The 17,691-nt window shown below is 45.1% G+C and overlaps 1 protein-coding gene across 2 annotated transcripts in view; it reads left to right on the plus strand.

Annotated features, from left to right (window-relative positions):
* Positions 1-15,783, plus strand: part of ankrd11 (ankyrin repeat domain 11) — a 172,831-nt gene extending 157,048 nt beyond the window's left edge. The window contains exons 7-14 of one of the 2 annotated variants that reach the window (XM_079497837.1): positions 171-313; positions 1,624-1,771; positions 1,901-6,401; positions 6,543-9,426; positions 9,633-9,731; positions 10,038-10,181; positions 10,348-10,440; positions 11,139-15,783. In XM_079497837.1, coding sequence (XP_079353963.1) covers positions 171-313; positions 1,624-1,771; positions 1,901-6,401; positions 6,543-9,426; positions 9,633-9,731; positions 10,038-10,181; positions 10,348-10,440; positions 11,139-11,324 — 8,198 coding nt within the window. In that variant the 3' untranslated portion in view covers positions 11,325-15,783. The remainder of the gene's footprint in view (positions 1-170; positions 314-1,623; positions 1,772-1,900; positions 6,402-6,542; positions 9,427-9,632; positions 9,732-10,037; positions 10,182-10,347; positions 10,441-11,138) is intronic. The other variant, XM_079497838.1, reaches the window with a different exon arrangement.
* Positions 15,784-17,691: the final 1,908 nt, after the last annotated feature.

Consider the following 17,691-nt stretch of genomic DNA (forward strand, 5'->3'; position numbering starts at 1 on the left):
GGGCTATTTTGGCTCCTTTCATGTGACAGTGTAGTGTAGTTTGACGAAGGAGGGCATTCATTTACGGAAGGAAAAAAACAACAACTTTGAACTTCATGGAGATCCAAGCTTTCTGCCCGACATTGACGTTAATGAATATATTTCTATGGCACTTGTCATATCATATCCAGGCTGGACTGCATTGCATGAGGCGTGCAACAGAGGGTACTACGATGTGGCCAAGCAGCTGCTGGCAGCCGGGGCCGAGGTCAACACCAAGGGTCTGGATGATGACACCCCTCTACATGATGCATCAAACAACGGTCATTTCAAGGTTAGAATGAACATTTTCCCTAAATATTGTATTGTCAGCACACAGCCCTGGACTGGCGAACCCCGATTAAGAGACTATTACAGCATTTTGATTGATTTTATTAGGATTCATCCTAGGACAACATGAGGCACTAAAGAAATCAGAGGATAATGCTTAAAATAGGATATTCCCTGAAACTACGAGCGTTGTCCGTGGTTTTGATCATCCATCCGTGGTTCCGTCATCGCATCACGATTGAAATATTAACGTTATTTGCCATTTTTGGCCCCTCCAATGCCAGCTTTCCGGGTTTGTGTGAACACAAACATTGGCTTGTGATTCACACAATATTTTAATTTAATTGGCTGAGCAAAGTACATATTGAAGACAAAAGTGAGGGCAGAAGAGTGAAGACGCCAAAAGTGATTGGCCGGAATTACATTTGTGATGATTTGATTGGTTGAGCATGGAATGTGATGTAGGATGATGTATGATAAGAGCGCCCCTCACTTACTATTTATTTTAAAATAGTTCAACTAGCCGATCTACATTGACACATTGTGAGATCGGCTATTTGAACTATTCAAAATTGTTTTTCTAAATGGTAAAAAATGGGAAATTTTAGTCATAAGGCGCATAATATAGCCCTTAAACCCTAATTGCTCCGCTCCCCGAGCACTCCCATCAATGGCTGCTCACTGCTCCTAGTAATAGGATGGGTAAAATGCAGGACAAATTTCACTTGTGTGCAAATATATACAGCGACAAAAAACAGCCCAAGGAGTGAGGAGCCTGCGGCACGCTCACGTCTAACGCCACACGTCTGTGGCCGTGCGATCTAAGTGAGACACACACACACAAACCGTACATTTTTAACGAAGGCAGACAGCCATTATTCTTTGGCCACTGACCGTGTTTTTTCCGTGCTGGGCAGGTTGTGTGGGCGCTCTAATCGGTCCATCGCATCACGGAAAGGGAAACTGCGAACACCCACAAAGCTGGGTTGAAAACGCAGAGGTAAAGTCAGTGACGTAACACGCGTAAACGGCACTTCCGCATACTCTGCATACGTCACGGTCTATGACTTGGCCAACCGAACTAAGTGTGCTCTTCTCAATTGTATATATAGATACGTGTGTGTGTGTGTGTGTGTGTGTGTGCGTGCGTGTGCGTGTGCGTGTGTGTGTGTGTGTGTGTGTGTGTGTGTGTGTGTGTGTGTGTGTGTGTGTGTGTGTGTGTGTGTGTGTGCATATTCATCCCTCTATCTATAATTTATTGGTGCGTGTACTGTCTCTTACATTCTGTAATCATTGTCTGTTGTTGTATTTTAGGTGGTTAAGTTGCTTCTACGGTATGGAGGGGACCCACGTCAAAGCAACCGGAGAGGTGAAACAGCATTGAAGGTTGCCAACTCACCTACTATGCTAAATCTGTTGTTGGGGAAAGGCACTTACACCTCCAGTGAAGAGAGTTCATCAGGTATGTAGGCTTTCTTAACATTCATCGACATGTGACTGGCCATAGATAATTTGCACAAGCCATTACGGAACGAAGAAACCAACGTGTTGATTTGAATTGTGTATTGATTTCACTTTGTCTTCTCTTCAGAATCGTCAGAGGAGGAAGATGCCCCATCGTTTGCCCCATCCAGCTCTGTCGATGGCAATAACACGGACTCAGAGTTTGAGAAGGGCCTTAAGCTGAAAGGGAAAACCGGCATGGACCCTCCCAAATCTGCCACCTGCACACCTGTCAAAGACGAATATGAGTTTGATGAGGATGATGAGGATGAACGTGTCCCGCCTGTGGATGACAAGCACCTCTTAAAGAAGGACTTCCGTAAGGAACTCATGGCCATGGCCGTGCCCGTGCCCGTGCCCGTCCCTAAGACGGCCAACAGCGTCAGCTCCATACCCAAACTGGAGGTCAAAACCTATTCCAAAAGCAACTCGCTCACACCAAAGAAAACTGTTAGACGGATTATCTCTGACAGTAACAGTTCTGACGAGGACGATAGGACGTTATGTTTAACTCCCGCGCCTCGGCAACAGGCCCAGCCAACTAATACTAAGACCAGGGACTCTACCACACTCAGCTCCAAACAGCAGAAAGATAAAAATAAAGTAAAAAAGAAGCGGAAGAAGGAGACAAAAAATAATGTCAGTAAAGAGGTCCGCCCATGTAAAGTCAATGATAAGTTCTGCACGTCAGACTCTGAATGCGGCGACATGGAGAGTGAGGACTCTAATAAGGGCTTGAATAGTATAAAGGACTCCTCCACTACGAGCCTAAAAGAATCCTCCTCTTCCTCTCATGGTAACCCGAACTCTCAGAAACAAGTGCCATCACTAGCAGAGCAGCACCCTAAGCAGTGGAGGACAGACGGTTGGAAGACAGTGTCGTCACCTGCGTGGTCAGACGTCAGCTCCCTGTCCGACTCGGTCAGGACACGGCTCTCCAGTGAGTCCGACTATTCCTCGGCAGACTCCAGTGTAGAGTCGGTCAAACAGGTGAAGAAAAAAGCACAGGAGAACAAGAAGAAAAACAACAATGTGCACAGCAACACATTAGACAAGAAGGACTTCTACAAGAACTCCAATGCAGACAGTACAGTCTCGAAAACCGATGTAGATGGTAAAGTATTGAAAAAACATAAAGTGAAGCACAAGCACAAAAACAAAGAGAAGGAAAAGGAGAAAGCCCCCAGTCTAGTGCTCAATCAAGACATGAATGAGAAGTTTGTCAAAAGCTACTCTTTTGATTTTGATGATTCAAGGCAAAAGCCATTAATTGTCGAGAGTGAATCTCCTGCTGAAAGCAAGGTCAAGTTGTCCAAACATGAAAAAGACCATCTGAAAAAGGAGGAACGGATCTCCAAAGGCAAGTCTGAAGACAAGGACTGGTCATCCGGAAAAGAGTTGCAGAGAGCTGTCAAGGAGGAGAAAAATAAGAAGGCAAAAGAATCCAACAAGGAGAAGGTCAGCAAAGAGGAGCGTGAGAAGCCTGCGAAAGCTGAAAAAGAGAGAAATGTCAAGGAGAAGGAGAAACCTAAGGAGGAGAAACCGAAGGCTCACAAAGAGGACAAAAAGAAGAAGTCCAAGGAGAAGTCCTTCTCAAAGGCAGATAGGAAGGGCGACCTGAAAGAGGAGAAACATCTAAAGGTGGACAAGGAGAAAAGTTCCAAGGAAGAGAAGGAAAAATCTAAAAAGGAGAAGATTCAGAAGGAGGAGTCTGAGTATGAAGGCTATGATGTCAACAACCGCTTCCTAAATATGGAAGACACCAAGCTCAGTGCCTCAGACGACCACCACGACAGATGGGCCTCAGACATGACCTCTGATTCCTCCCTCTACGAGGAGGACAGCTGGGACGCTCCTCCTGTAAAGGAATACAAGGAATACAAAACAAACAACGCTGTTAAACTTATTGTTGAGACAGTGAAAGAGGAAACTAGACGGAAAGAAAACAAAGTCAAAGATAAGAAGTCGGATCATGCTGAGAAACGAGCAGAGAAAGAAGCCCCAATCAAGAAAAAAGAGAAGGAATCATCAGAAAAGGTAAATGAAAAGAAAAAGGACTGGGTGGAGAAACAGAAACTGAACTCCGGCCACTCAGTTGAAAAGGAAAAGAAGCGAAAGGAGTCAACAGAGGCTGTCAAGGAGAAGAAAGAGAAGGACTCTGTGGACAACAACCGAGAACGTAAAGACTCTTACGAGTCTACGAAAGAGAGGAAGGACGCAAAGATCAAGCAAGAGTCTGTGAGAGATGACTATGGCAACGATGCTTTCTTCAAAGATACGGAGTCTGCTGGCAAAACATCTGATATCAGAGAGAGAAATCACTCTGGAAAAGAGAAAGAAAAGAAGGGAGATGGAGCCGAGAAGAGAGAGAAGACAAAACCTGACAAGCACAAGGAGAAGCCTAAAGACAGAGGAACTGATCAGAAGGAGGAGAAGACTGAAAAGATCTCCGCAGAGAAGGCTGTTAAAGAGAAAGACACTGACAGGGGCTCCAAAGACAAGAAGGATGGAGCCAAAGACAAACATAAAGATTCTCACAGCAAAGACGGCAAAGACCGGAAAATGTCTGTAGAGCAGACCAAGGACAAAAAAGAGAAGACCTCTCAGGATAAGCATGCTGACAGGGAGAAAGACTTCTTGGAGGTAAAGAAAGAGGAGAGAAAACCTGAGAAGGTCCGGGAGAAAACCTGGTACAAGATAGCTGACATTTTCACGGATGAAAGTGATGATGAGGAAGATAGCTACAATGGGGGTGTGGCCAAGTTAAGCGACTCGCTTGGTCTTTCCGACTCCCACAGGAAGGACTCCACACCTGATCAAGATGAGCTAGATCACTTTCCATCAGAAAAAGTGAGAAAATACTCAGTCGAGACCAAACATGCAACAGAAAAGGCAAAAGAGAAAGAACACAAAGATAAGAAGAAGGAAAAGGCTGGATTTGACACAGGCAAAGAGAGGAAAGGCTCCCTTGAGAAACATAACAAAGACAAGAAAGACTCTGTTGATGCGAAACACAAGGACAGGAAAGACCGAATGTCAGTGGACTCAAACCAAGACAAGAAAAATAAACAGAAGCTGCTGGACAAGAGGGACGTGAGTGAGGAGAAGGCAAAGAGCAAATATAAGGACAAGCTGGATCACTCAAAGGAAAAGAAACCCTCAAAAGGCAGTGGCGAGAATGAAAAGTCCCTCCTGGAAAAACTGGAGGAGGAAGCCATGAATGATTATAAAGATGACTCGAACGATAAGAACAGTGAAATGTCCTCAGACAGCTTCACCGACCGGGGTCATGAACCAATCCTCAGTAGTTACTATGACTCCTCCATCAGCCTCCCAGATGTCCCTGAGGAGAGGAGAGACTCTTTATCCATATCTACGCCACAGGACAAATTCAGAGAGAAAGAGAGACACCGCCATTCCTCTTCCTCCTCCTCCAAGAAAAGCCATGACAAAGAGAAGGAAAAGATCAAGAAGGAGAAAGTGGACAAGCGTGATAAGGCAGAGGAGATTAGAGAGTCCTATGTGCGTAGGGAGAGCCAGCCCTTTGAAAAGGAGACCATGCCTCTAGAGGCAGACCCTTATACGTTCCCGTATGGGTCTAAGGCCGAAGAAGATGACTTTGACAAGACTTTGGAGTTTGAGAAAGAGATGTCCAAAAAGGATAAAGTGAGTAGTGTCATCAGTGACAAGATGAAGGACAAAAAGAAAAAGGAAAAACACAAGGAGAAAATAAAAGAAGAAAAGCATCAAAAGTACATCGATGGCTGTGGGTCATTCAAACACTCCAAGGATGATGTCAAATCGGGGGTGAAGGAGAGTTCACAGGTCACTGTTCTGAAAGACAGGTCAAAAGAAGAAAGCCCAAAGTTTGACCTGAAAAAAGACAGAAATAGGGATGCAATCGAAAAAGACAACAGGGTGGACCATACAAAGTCCAAGGTTAAGGAGGAAAATGAAAAACTCACTCAATCTAAAGAAACTGTGCGGAAAGATATTCGCCCACGTGAAAAACTTCTGGTGGATGGTGATCTTAGACTTACCAGCTTCGGTCAGATGTTAAGCAAGAAAGACCAGGAGATCGAGGAGCGCCACAAGAAACATAAAGAAAGGATGAAACAGATGGAAAAGCTGAGGCACAGATCTGGGGACCTAAAACTGAAGGACAAAACCAAGTCCACAGAGGAGGTGAGGAAAAACCGCAATGAGCTATCAACAAAGAAATCTAACAGCCTGGAGTCTGCACTCAAGGAGAAGAAGCTGAAGGATGTCTGTCTCCCATCCCAAATGATGTCTCCTGACAGGAAGTCCCAGCCCATTGACAGCCAGAACACCAAGGACTGGCTGGCTGGTCACCAAATGAAAGAAAACCTCCCTGCCTCCCCCAGACCAGACCAAAACAGACCAACAGGTATCCCCACACCGACGTCTGTCATCTCCTGTCCCAGCTATGAGGAGGTCATGCAGACTCCTCGAACCCCCTCCTGCAGTGCTGAAGATTACCCTGACATCATGTTTGATGGTCTGGACTGCCAGAACTCATCAGCTATGACCATGTCAATGAACGCCTGCTCACCATCCTTCTTTGAAAGGTATTAAAAGACACACAGTCATATTAGTGTTACCAGCACTCATATAGAATGACAGCTCATGTTCCTAACTGCTACCATTACATTTTTCTTTTGTCATTATAAACCCTAACCTCCCCTTCTTTCCATCTGTTTGTTTTCTAGCAGGTACTCGAACTCATCCCATAGTTTCCAGGAGGGCACCTGTCTGACCCCAGCTAAGAACCTCCAGCTTCCCCTTGTCAGCCGCACTGCATCATCAGACGTCCGTCGACCCTTGGAGGATGAGTTCAATAAGTTGCACTCATCCTCGGATAAGTTCCTGAGGCAGCAGAGTGCTCAAGGGGGTTCTGAATTTGAGGCATCGGCCTCTCACCCTCCAGAGGAGAAACCAGGGCCTATGGACAGACTGGACTGTATGTCCCCGTCCTACTTCTCCCCCATGATGCTCTCGCCCCGGATGGAGTCGGCTCACCCAGCCCCAGACACAGCAGCATCCACCCATGTTGGGTCAGAGAGTAGTGAACACCTCCCCGAGAGCGCATACAACAATTTCTTACTCAAGCCCTCCACACCCATTCACAGGCCGGACCCGCAAGAGCCCTGCTTGGACATTGCTGCCCCGCCGACTCCAGCTCCAGCTGCTCTTCCACCCCTGGACATCGATGACATCTCTGAGCCTCACCATAGCGAGCCCAGCCTCATCCCTTCAGACCCCGTTAGTGGCACTGACTACCTGCCCTCCCTTCCCGAAGAGCAGGACGAAGAGCAGGACGAAGAGCAGGACGAAGAGCAGGACGAAGAAGAGGAGGAAGAGGAGGAGGAGGAGGAGGAAGAGGAGGAAGAGGAGGACGAGGAGGAGGAAGAGGAAGACGAAGGTGAAGGCGATTTGGATGAGAGAGTAGATGGAGATCATTGTCCAGCCGAGGAGCCAGAACAGGCGAGAGAATTGTGCTCCTTTCAACCTCAGGAGTTTCAACCTCAGGTTGAAGACCCTCTTAGGAAGAGCTGGCCTGCTGAGTCCCCAGAGCGACAGGCACCAGAGGTCCACCAGCTCACCCCCACACATCCTCCATCCAACCTGGGTGAAAACTCCTGTGAGCACAGCATGGGCTGGAACTCTGAGATCCTTCTCAAATCTCCCCACAGGACATATGGCGAGATAGAGGCTGCTGTCTCCAAGATCACCAGCCCATTCTCCCATTCGGACGGTGAAATGCAGCATATGCCCGGTCACCCCTCTGTGACTCCCCCATATGCCTCCTACTCCAGGTCTTACGTACCCGACACTGACTTTGATGAGCAGAAGGAGGCGGTGGCTGACATCCCTTCTCCAGAGAGGCCTGACACGGCGATAGACAGTGAACCCAACTACATGAATACGTCGTCCTCCTCCACGAGGCTGGAGTCCTTCTTCGCAGACTGCAACAAGTCTAGCACAGAGGAGAGCCACCCGATGGACACAGAGCCACCATGTGTGGGTCCAGACAGCAGACCCACTTCCCATGGCTTCACCGCCACTGATGAGAACCACATGGATGTGAACCACAGCCATGTGGAGCCACAGGCTCATGTGAACCATGAGCCTGTGGTCCCTTGGGCAGACCCTGTAGACCCCTTCTCTGCAGCTGTGGATGAATTGGATGACTTGGGGCCTTTTTCTCTGCCAGAACTCCCCCTCCCAGACAAGGCAGAGGAAGCTGAGGCTCGAGAACCAGAAATAGCAGACCACACCAAAAGCATGCCAGCCCACATTCGACACACCATCACAGAACATGAAGATCCGGACTTATTGGAGCTGGACTTACCGAGCCTGGCTAAGGCTCCAAGCCCCTCTCTAGGTTCAGGGCTAGGGGAATCAGCTGGGCAAGATTTGGTTGTTCCCTCTCCAACTACCAACTTCCAGCCAGAGCCAGAGCCAGAGTTCCAGCCTGAGCCTCAGAGTGTGCTAGTCAATTGCTCACTGTCCCTTAAACAGCAACAGATCGGCGTGTTGGAGGTCAAAGGGTTATACGAAGCACCTGATGAGACAGATGGCAACATGCTGTATTCACCAGTGAACTCTGATGCCAGCCAGCAGCATCACGGGCACATTCAGGCCCTTACTGATTTACATGTCCCTCTGGATCCAGTGGCTGTTGTCAAGCCAGACCTGAGACAAGAGCAGATGCCTGAGCCTGCAGTGGGACCAGAGTCCTGCAGTCCACTCCCTCAGCTCCCAGAGGCAGTCACCATTTCCAGTCCAGTAGACCTGTCAGACACTCAGGAGACCACATCCAAGCTAACGGTCACCCTGGCTGCCGTGTCCACAACCACTGAAGTCCCCAAGAAGGTGGAGGAGATCCCTCAGAGGATGACCCGCAATCGTGCCCAGATGCTGGCCAATCAGAGCAAGCACAATCCCCCAGCTCCTGCCACAGTCTCTGTCCCTCCTCCTGCCAGCGTGATGGTCTCACCCGCTATTACGACCCCCGTAACAACAAGCCCGACTGTAAGCATTACTCCGGCTCCCGTTCACGTCCCGTCCCCCACCTCAGCCCCTTCCTGCCTGTCCATAGAGAAGGATAAGGAGCCGACGGTCAGTCTCCCCTTGACCACCCCCAGCTCCACCCTGGTAGTGGCCCCACCCACTTTGACCCCTAGTCCTGGCCCCGTGGTCATCAGCAAGACCTCAAAAGGGCGCCCCCTGCCTGTGGAAGAAGAGGAGTCTCAGACCCAACACCCGAGGAAGAGGAAGTTTCCTCGTTCGGCCGGAGTGCAGGTCCAGCAGGTCCTGGTCAACACGGTCATGCAGCAGTCCAGGGAGATGATCCAGCAGACGTTGGCTGTGATTGTCAATGCCATCAAGCTGGATGACATTGAACCCTACCACAGCGACCGCTCCAACCCTTACTTTGAATACCTGCAGATCAGGAAGAAAATTGAGGAGAAGCGGAAGATCCTGTGTTACATCACTCCCCAGGCCCCGCAGTGCTACGCTGAATATGTCACCTACACAGGCTCATACCTGTTGGATGGAAAGCCACTCAGCAAGCTGCACATCCCTGTGGTGAGTAGCAGTCCTGGTTCCCTTTTCTACAAAGAGAATACACAAAAGGTTTAAATTGTTAGCCTGACTGACAATAGAACACACCAGAACATGCAAGGTTCATTTAGTTAAACTTGGAATTACAACACTGCAAACCTTCTGTAACTGAACAGTCAGGTGACATGCGTGATGTTTGTAGGCTTTACCTTATTGTGTTTTGTTCACAGATTGCTCCACCACCATCGTTGTCAGAACCTCTGAAGGAGCTCTTCAGGCTGCAGGAGGGAATACGGGGAAAGCTGAGACTACAGCACAGCATTGAGAGGGTAGGTCACACATACCGGTATGCTTTATAGTTTCCAATTGTTTCCTCATTCCATTGCTCTTTCATCCACATTGGCACACACTCCATGTGACACTGGGAGTGTTATGAACAGTCCTTTGATCAAAGATCAAAGAATCAATGTAATAGAAAAGTTTGTGAGTGGCGTACAATCAGAAATCCATCTCGTCTTACTCTAATGAATCAACTCTGATGATTTCTGTGCATGATGATTTCTTTGTTGATCGAAAACCATTTCCATTAACCGAATGTCCTCTCTCTCTCTCTTTCTCTCCGTCTCTGTTAACAGGAAAAGCTGATTGTGTCCTGTGAGCAGGAAGTCTTGAGGGTCCACTGCAGAGCGGCAAGGACAATAGCCAATCAGTCAGTGCCATTCAGTGCCTGCACCATGTTGCTAGACTCTGAAGTGTACAATATGCCATCAGAGAGCCAGGTGGGACAGGGTTTTGATATACTGTACAGTTTGTTGGCATGGAAAGTAAATTATACCGCTAGCTTCTCAGTGCAGCATTCGAAAGCAGACAGCAGCACATTAACATAAGTGTTCAGTCTGAAACTATATCATTTATTAGCTATTCTTTCATATTCTGTGCTCCCAGGTGGATGAGAACAAGTCTGTGAGAGATCGCTTCAACGCTCGCCAGTTCATTTCCTGGATCCAGGATGTGGATGACAAATACGACCGCATGAAGGTAAATGTTAGAATATTGACATTAAGTGGCAAATTTAGTGGCAAAGTGAGTTTAACGTTGTTTAATGCAATCAGATAGGACTTTTGTGGTTGGTTGTCAAGGCCAGGAAGTTTTTCCCCCACTCAGTAGGTGTTCCCGCATTAGCTCCGGGTATGATGATGATGTCACGCGCATACCCTCTATATCGCTTATACACTACCAAAAGAACATGTAAGCGCCGCGGAGCGTGAGAGGTGCGAGGAGTGTTGCGGGTGGATTTTGAATTGAGCGATGGGCAGGTTTTAAAATGGGTCAGAACAGCTTTCCGATAACACTTTTTTAAACACGTAAATATTTATGCTCCGATGGTCTTCAGGCAATAATGCCGATGTGTTTAATTATACAATTTCAAGAAAACAGCATTTTATTTTTTTACCCCCGTCATTTTCTTGCTGTTGAGTGGGCGTATCCGAGCGGATCACGGAGCGCCCGTTGTGCAAATGAAGGCGAGCGGAGAGCGGCGTGGGGATCAAACACGAGCGAATGAACGAGCGGGACAAAAGCCGTCAAAAGCGAAGAGTGGATTTCCCGGCCGCTCCGCGACGCTCACATGCTCTGACTGCCAACCCCAATTCTCACTTCCAAATTTTAAGAATCAACTCATACCATTTTACAATATTTTAATCTTGAACCCTGTTTGTTTTCTTCTCTTCCCCCAGACATGTCTGTTAATGAGGCAACAGCATGAGGCGGCTGCCCTCAATGCGGTGCAGAGAATGGAGTGGCAGCTCAAGGTGCAGGAGCTGGACCCTGCAGGGCACAAGTCCCTCTGTGTCAATGAGGTGCCCTCCTTCTATGTGCCAATGGTCGACGTCAATGATGACTTTGTCCTGTTGCCGGCATGACACACACATTCTTATAGAGAGATAGAGAGCAAACTACTTGTGCATCACTTCTTCTCAAAAAGACTTCGTTGAGTAGAACGAATGGAAAGGGCTAGCGAGTTTGAAAGAATACTTTAGCGAGACAAAACTATATATTATATAGAAAAACAAAAGTAAAGAAAAAAAAACTTGCTTACAGTTCCCTTCCGTGAGAAGAGGAAGCATCTTTTTATCGGGGGGAAAAGAAAATACACACAACTTGCACTTTTGTCCTCGGAAGTTTTTATGCTTTTGTTTGATCAGAGTAGGAGAGCAAAAAAACAGCTTTTTGCTTTGGAGCTCTGATGGCGGGACACAGCTCCCCAGTGCTCAGTTAATGAGAGAGGGGGATAGAGTTCTATTTTCTGCATTTGTTTTTTGGTCCCCGCTTTAACAGACCCACCATAATACCGCAAGGTGGGAGCACCAGAGAGGAGCTCTCCCACTGGTGTGGTGCCTGTCCTGAGGGAGGACTGAGGAGAAGCCTCCCCCTATAGAACCAGAGCTCCTGGTGGGCCTGGAGAACTAGACAGCGCTCGGTCCTGACTCCTGACCCAGAGTACAGGGACAGAACCTAGGTGTATCACGTGGGATATCCTCCATGTATCCCTATAACAGGATGGCTGGGACAGATCGACCAAGCTGTTAGATCCAGCCTCTGATGGTTGTGGGGCTTTCTGACCTTAAAACCAGAGAAAGCCCCCATTCCGTTCACACTGCTCCATACAAAAGTGCTGCAGTGCCCCGGCAGCACACTGGACTACAGCATAGGGTTTGGAATGTGTGTGAGTGTGTGTACATCAGGGCCCAGCATCGTGAGAGGAAAGACTGTTTGTGCAGCCTCTCTGCCTGGCTAGATGGAGGAGGTTATGAGTGGATTTCTGAGGACGGACCGGAGCGTTCCTCAGCCACCTTCAGTGCTCCAACACACTCACGAAATGGCCACGGACTGCAAAAACATCACGGGAAACAAAACTCAACAAATGTTGCGCTTCAAAGAGACATTTACAATTATGGTGGTTCAGAGAGAGGAGAGAAATATTCTTCTTTTTTGTCTATTTTACTTTACTTGGGCATTTCATTGTTTCTGAGGAAGTGACTTGAAACACTACAGAGCCAATATTAGTTTAATGGAAAAAAACAAAAAACAAAAGAAAACAGAAAAAGAAAAAGAAAAAGAAAAAAAAAAGTTGTATTCCGTAAATTATGTACAGTTTTTATATTCGTTAACCAATGTATACTTGCTGCCTTCTAGATAATTTATTTTGCCACACATTACTGCACAGTTGTAAATAACTTATGTACTGTAACATCACTCAGTTAAGTGTAAAGAAAAAATAAATGAAAGAAAAATTATCTTTGTATGTATAGTTCACTTTTGGGCAGCACTTTCCCCCCTCATACCCATGGGCCAAAATGTGTACACGATTCTGTCAGTATTTGAAAGACTCCAGTGCACAGTTGTATGATCCCATCTCTAGTTTCTGTCCAGGGTTGGTCAATGCACTTCACCTGGGCTTGGATCACCACACCACACCCTAGCTAAGTTGATCGAGAACTCTTCTGGATTAAACAGGGCCTCCCAGGGGGCCAATCGCCGTATAGTCCTTCAGATGTAGCAGAATGGTTATTATGGATTTATTTAAAGAATAGACAGAGCTTTATTATTCATTGCTTTACTACACAATTATATCTGAAAAAATTCAAACCAAGAAAATGCCTTTTTACAGTGGAAAAAAAATTATAAGTTACTCAATGTCAGGCAAAGTCATATTTAAATATATCTGGGTGGGATGAGTGTGAGAGATGTCATTCACAAGAAAAAAACATCAAATTTGCTTTTTCAAATTCATTTTCCCAGTCTTTTATTTTGTACATTGGACTGAATTTACTTTTGGTCTTTACAAATTTCTTTGTCTGAAACCGGTCACAGGTCATTCTGTCAGCTCTTCTTTCTGCTAGTCCTATTGCTTTAGGCAACAGTCCAGATTCATGTATTCAACATGCTGGCTATTAGCTCGCTTAGGACATGAACTGGACTGATATCTGAAGGATAGTGACTGCAATGGAAAGGCTTCATTCCAGAGTTTTTATAGTGTGTTTGTGTTTTGTACCAGTTTGTCAGGCCGTATCCAATATTGGAGAACAGCTGATTGTCTAGGTGCTGTTCTGCCTTTACTCACTGGATGGCACCAAAGTAATGTCCTCAGAAAATGCCAGAACCTGATTGCCCTTTGAGTTAAATTTGTTTTCACATGTTAAAAATCTGAATAGCACATTTTAAAAATTATCATTTTAGAATTATGTTGAACCCTCCCAGGATAGATCTGTTTAATTTAAAAAAATAGGCTCATATCCATTTCGCTGCATCACCAGGCAGATTCTTGTCACTTCAGCCTTCCAAGTTCTATCAGGACTTAGAATCTGTAAGGGGTTTGGCTATGGCTAGTGTTGTCAGGGATATCGAGACGTTTAAATGATTAGTTGAAGTTGTTTCCTCATGAAGCTCTGTTGTGTGGTGGCAGTTGCCATAATCATGACCTTGTCACGCGGCAGTTAAGAAACTTTAATCTCAGTATGAACCAAAAAAGTGGACACATTAAACAGTAGAGGGGAAAGGATTAGCCTGTGCTAAAGTGTTGGGTAGATGTTTTCCTCTTCTTTTTTTTTATCCCATTGAAAGGTTGATTTGTGATGATGACTTGTATTCTTTCTGTATTTTTTAGTGCGCCCTGGTTTTAAATAGCTTTCCTGACCTATCACATAGGCTCCCTGTCTGTGTGTGAGAGCTGCTCATGTATCCTGATGGCAATATTCGCTGTTATTTACACACCGTCAGCATTGCTGTGTATGGTATGTCTAGTTAAGTGCAATGGTCGTTGCTATTCCACTGTGCAGGCAAGTTGGCTAGTAATAGAGTCCTGGATATTTTTTTGAAAGACACAAATACACAGTTTATTATACAGAGATAGCACATAGCCAGATGTTTGATTTCAAAGCCCTGTTTATTTTTATTTTTTATTCTTTTGGGAGAAGGGTGTTTTTGTCCACAAAATCCTTTGGTATTTTAGCTCAATGTATGTAGTGTTTAAAGTCATCTTGTTTGTCTTGGGAATTGTTTGTTTTGTCTTTTAAATTGTCTTTTTGTTTATCTTCGTGTATGAAGCATAAACACCAGTGGCATGTCAATCACTTTGCTTATGGATCAGCAGAATGTATAGCGTTACTATGCCCCGACCGACCGCACCCTCACTATTGTTTACAAGACATCAAGTGTGTTTCAGTTTCATGTGTCACATTTTAACAGTTTGAGCCCTGCCTTGATTTTAACTTCTGTTTTTTATCTTTTTTTTTCTTTTTCTTTTTTGTTTATTTGAACCAGAAAGGCTTGAAATTGTGTTGGCTGACAGACGCCATCACACATCCATCCATGTTGGCTCTTAGTCTCCAGTATGCAGTTTGTAAATATTCACTTAACATAAAAAGTGATCACTGGGTAAATTCAAATCCTATTAGTTTCCTGCCCACCCACCGCACCGCAGTCCTCAGATGCACAGTAAAGCACTTGGCGCCATGCTCATCCAGATTATATTAGCCTCAGTCAGCAACATGTTACCTCTACTCTACTCACATTCACTCAGTTTATTTTTGACTTGTTTTTTTGCTTGATTTTCTTACTGGACACAAACATAATTTGACCCCCGCCCCCCCCCCCCCCCCCCCTCCCCAATTCCCCAAATCACGATTTCAAGCCTTTTTCCCCCCTTAGTTTTCTTTTGTTTTATTAAACCCGGTCTGTAGCTGTTTCTTTGTTCCCTTTTTAGAATGGAAAATGACTAATAAAAGCATGGAGAACTACTCTTTAAATGGTGAGAAATAACCTATTTATTATCTTTTTTTTTTCTGACACCTGTGGTATGTTTTGAGTTGAAGTTGGTCTCCGCTGTGTAAATTTTCCTCCTGTAATGCGTGAAAGAGACATTCTGTACATAGCTTTGTAAATAAACCTCCCAGGACGTTTTGCACCCTTCTCTTTGTACTAGTCTAAAAACTTGCGTAGAATGTGGGGTTCTAACAGCAACGAGACAAGTGCGCTCGCTGCAGGTGATTATGATGTAACAATGTAACTTTTTTATTTGTACAATGTAGTTTAATTATGTACATATTGTTGGAGCAGCTATTGGGGGGGGGTTGGGGGTTATGGGGGGGGTTGTTGCTATCGTCAGTGCTGTAAAAGGATCCAGTACTTTCACCTCTAGCTGTTGTTGATTTCCTGCAAAAATAAATGCGAGAAACTGAAAAATGAGGATGGAGAAAAAAAAGACTAAACTGAAAAGTTAAAATTCAAAATTGTTATTTTCTACAGTTGCATGTACAGAGAGCGCGAGAACTGCTGTTGTTCCTCAGAGATTATGTTCGTTAATAAAACTTTGAAATATTACCCCTGGTTTTAGTATTCTTTGTTTGCCTTGTTTCCGTGTGTGGTTTTAGGAATGTGGTTTACATTTCTCAAGCTGAGTCGAGGTCTACCTACAATCCTGAATCTGGCTTTTTCTACTAATGCTGTGTTCACACAGGCAGATGCAAAGATACAAAGATTCACTGCATATTTGTCGCTTTGTATCTGAAGTTGAAGCCAGTTCAATTTAGTTGTAGCTTTGTATCTTCATGTCGCTGGCTTCCATTGACAATGAATGGTAGACTATCTTTGTATCTGCCTGTGTGAGCGCAGCACAACAGTTTCATGGACTCAATATCTAAACAACATGATCATCAATGGGACCTCTAGTCTTGGATCCAACCTGATCGCCAGCAGTGTTTGCTTTGGTTGACTCACAGTCACACTACAAATGGTGACTTATACACAGGTCCCCTCTCTTGCACTCACTAAAGTGAGGCTACGGATACCTTAATAAAGATGGAACAGCTCCATGCATTCATTTAATAAAAAAAACTATTGTGCTCATTAAAAGTATGATATTATTTAAATTGTACAGCCTTTTTTTTTTTTTTTTTTTTTTTTTTTACATGTTATGGTATCTTATAAACAAAAAACATAATGTAGGCTATACTTCATTTAGATGTCATTCTCCAAGAATATAGGACTATTTGCTTCTTTCAAGTGATCATGGGACATAAGTACTTAGTGAGCCAGCTGACTCGTTCATGCTTTATGGTTTGAAAATTGCAAGAAAGATGAAGTGGTTGATTAGCTATCTGCCATATAGCTTCTCTTATTCAGTACCTACATGGCTGTTACTAATAGCTACACGAGGAAGTCTTGGAGAAGAAGAGGGCATACATAAAATAATTATCACAACCAAAGAAACTTCTATTGACCAATTTCCACTGTACCAGACAGAAAATGTGCTAATAATACCAGCACATTCTCAGTTTTTACAAAGCTGTTAACTCCTGTTGTCTCTTAACCTCACGTCAGTTGTCTCTTATCGATCGGCTGAATTGTGATTACATCAAAACTTAGACAATTTGTGCCATCCTGAATTCTTATCTCCTACATTATTGTGCAACAAAATAATGTCTTCTTATGGCACTTCCTGGTGGGAAACGTGTGTAGATCGTATATCCGCATGAAAGTATGTACAGTATATAACCAAAATCAGTCATGTGCACTTTTAATACTTCAACCGATTAATAATAATCATCTCATTCCTTATGTCTAATCTAGTCATGGAGGTTGTTTTAGATTACTTTGCCCTTTTCCATTTTGTGCCAAATGCCACTTTTGGAGCTCGCCCTCTCTCTATCCTGAGCCTCCTATGATGCAGACCTGTGTCCACAGACTCCACACCCCCAACAGGATGCTGAAAACCCTGTGGTGAAGGTGTTCACCGTAGAGATGGCACAAGCAGGAAGTGGCTGACATATTGTAATGAACATCATGCTATTTTAGTTTTAGTTTTTTTATGCTTGGCCTTCAGCAAGGCAACTGACTCCAGCATTTCCGTGACAGGAATGTCAGACTGGAGATGTGCACCGCGGAACGGAAGAGCGTGAAAAAAGCATGACTCACAGAAATTGTGCCAAAGGTTATTTTTTAAACTGCTCAAAAGCTGACCTCATCAACCTACATGGGGGCATGACAGCTGACAGCACAGAGAGATCAGGTCAAGAGGTATCAGGTTTGGGAACCGGTCGTGGAGGTCAAAAGAGTTATATAGGGAAGAGGTCTAAGGTCCTCTACACTGTCTACAGACAGGAGGAGCAGGCTGTATACCTTGGATGACGATAGCATCGATCATGAACCTTTTCTTTTTGAGGGGCGCTAATTTATTTCTGGGCCCTATATACAGCTTTTGTCCCCACACGTCTCATATTTGCCATTGAC

The sequence above is a fragment of the Electrona antarctica genome, assembly GCF_951216825.1.
Source record: "Electrona antarctica genome assembly, chromosome: 3".
Lineage (NCBI taxonomy): Eukaryota > Metazoa > Chordata > Actinopteri > Myctophiformes > Myctophidae > Electrona > Electrona antarctica.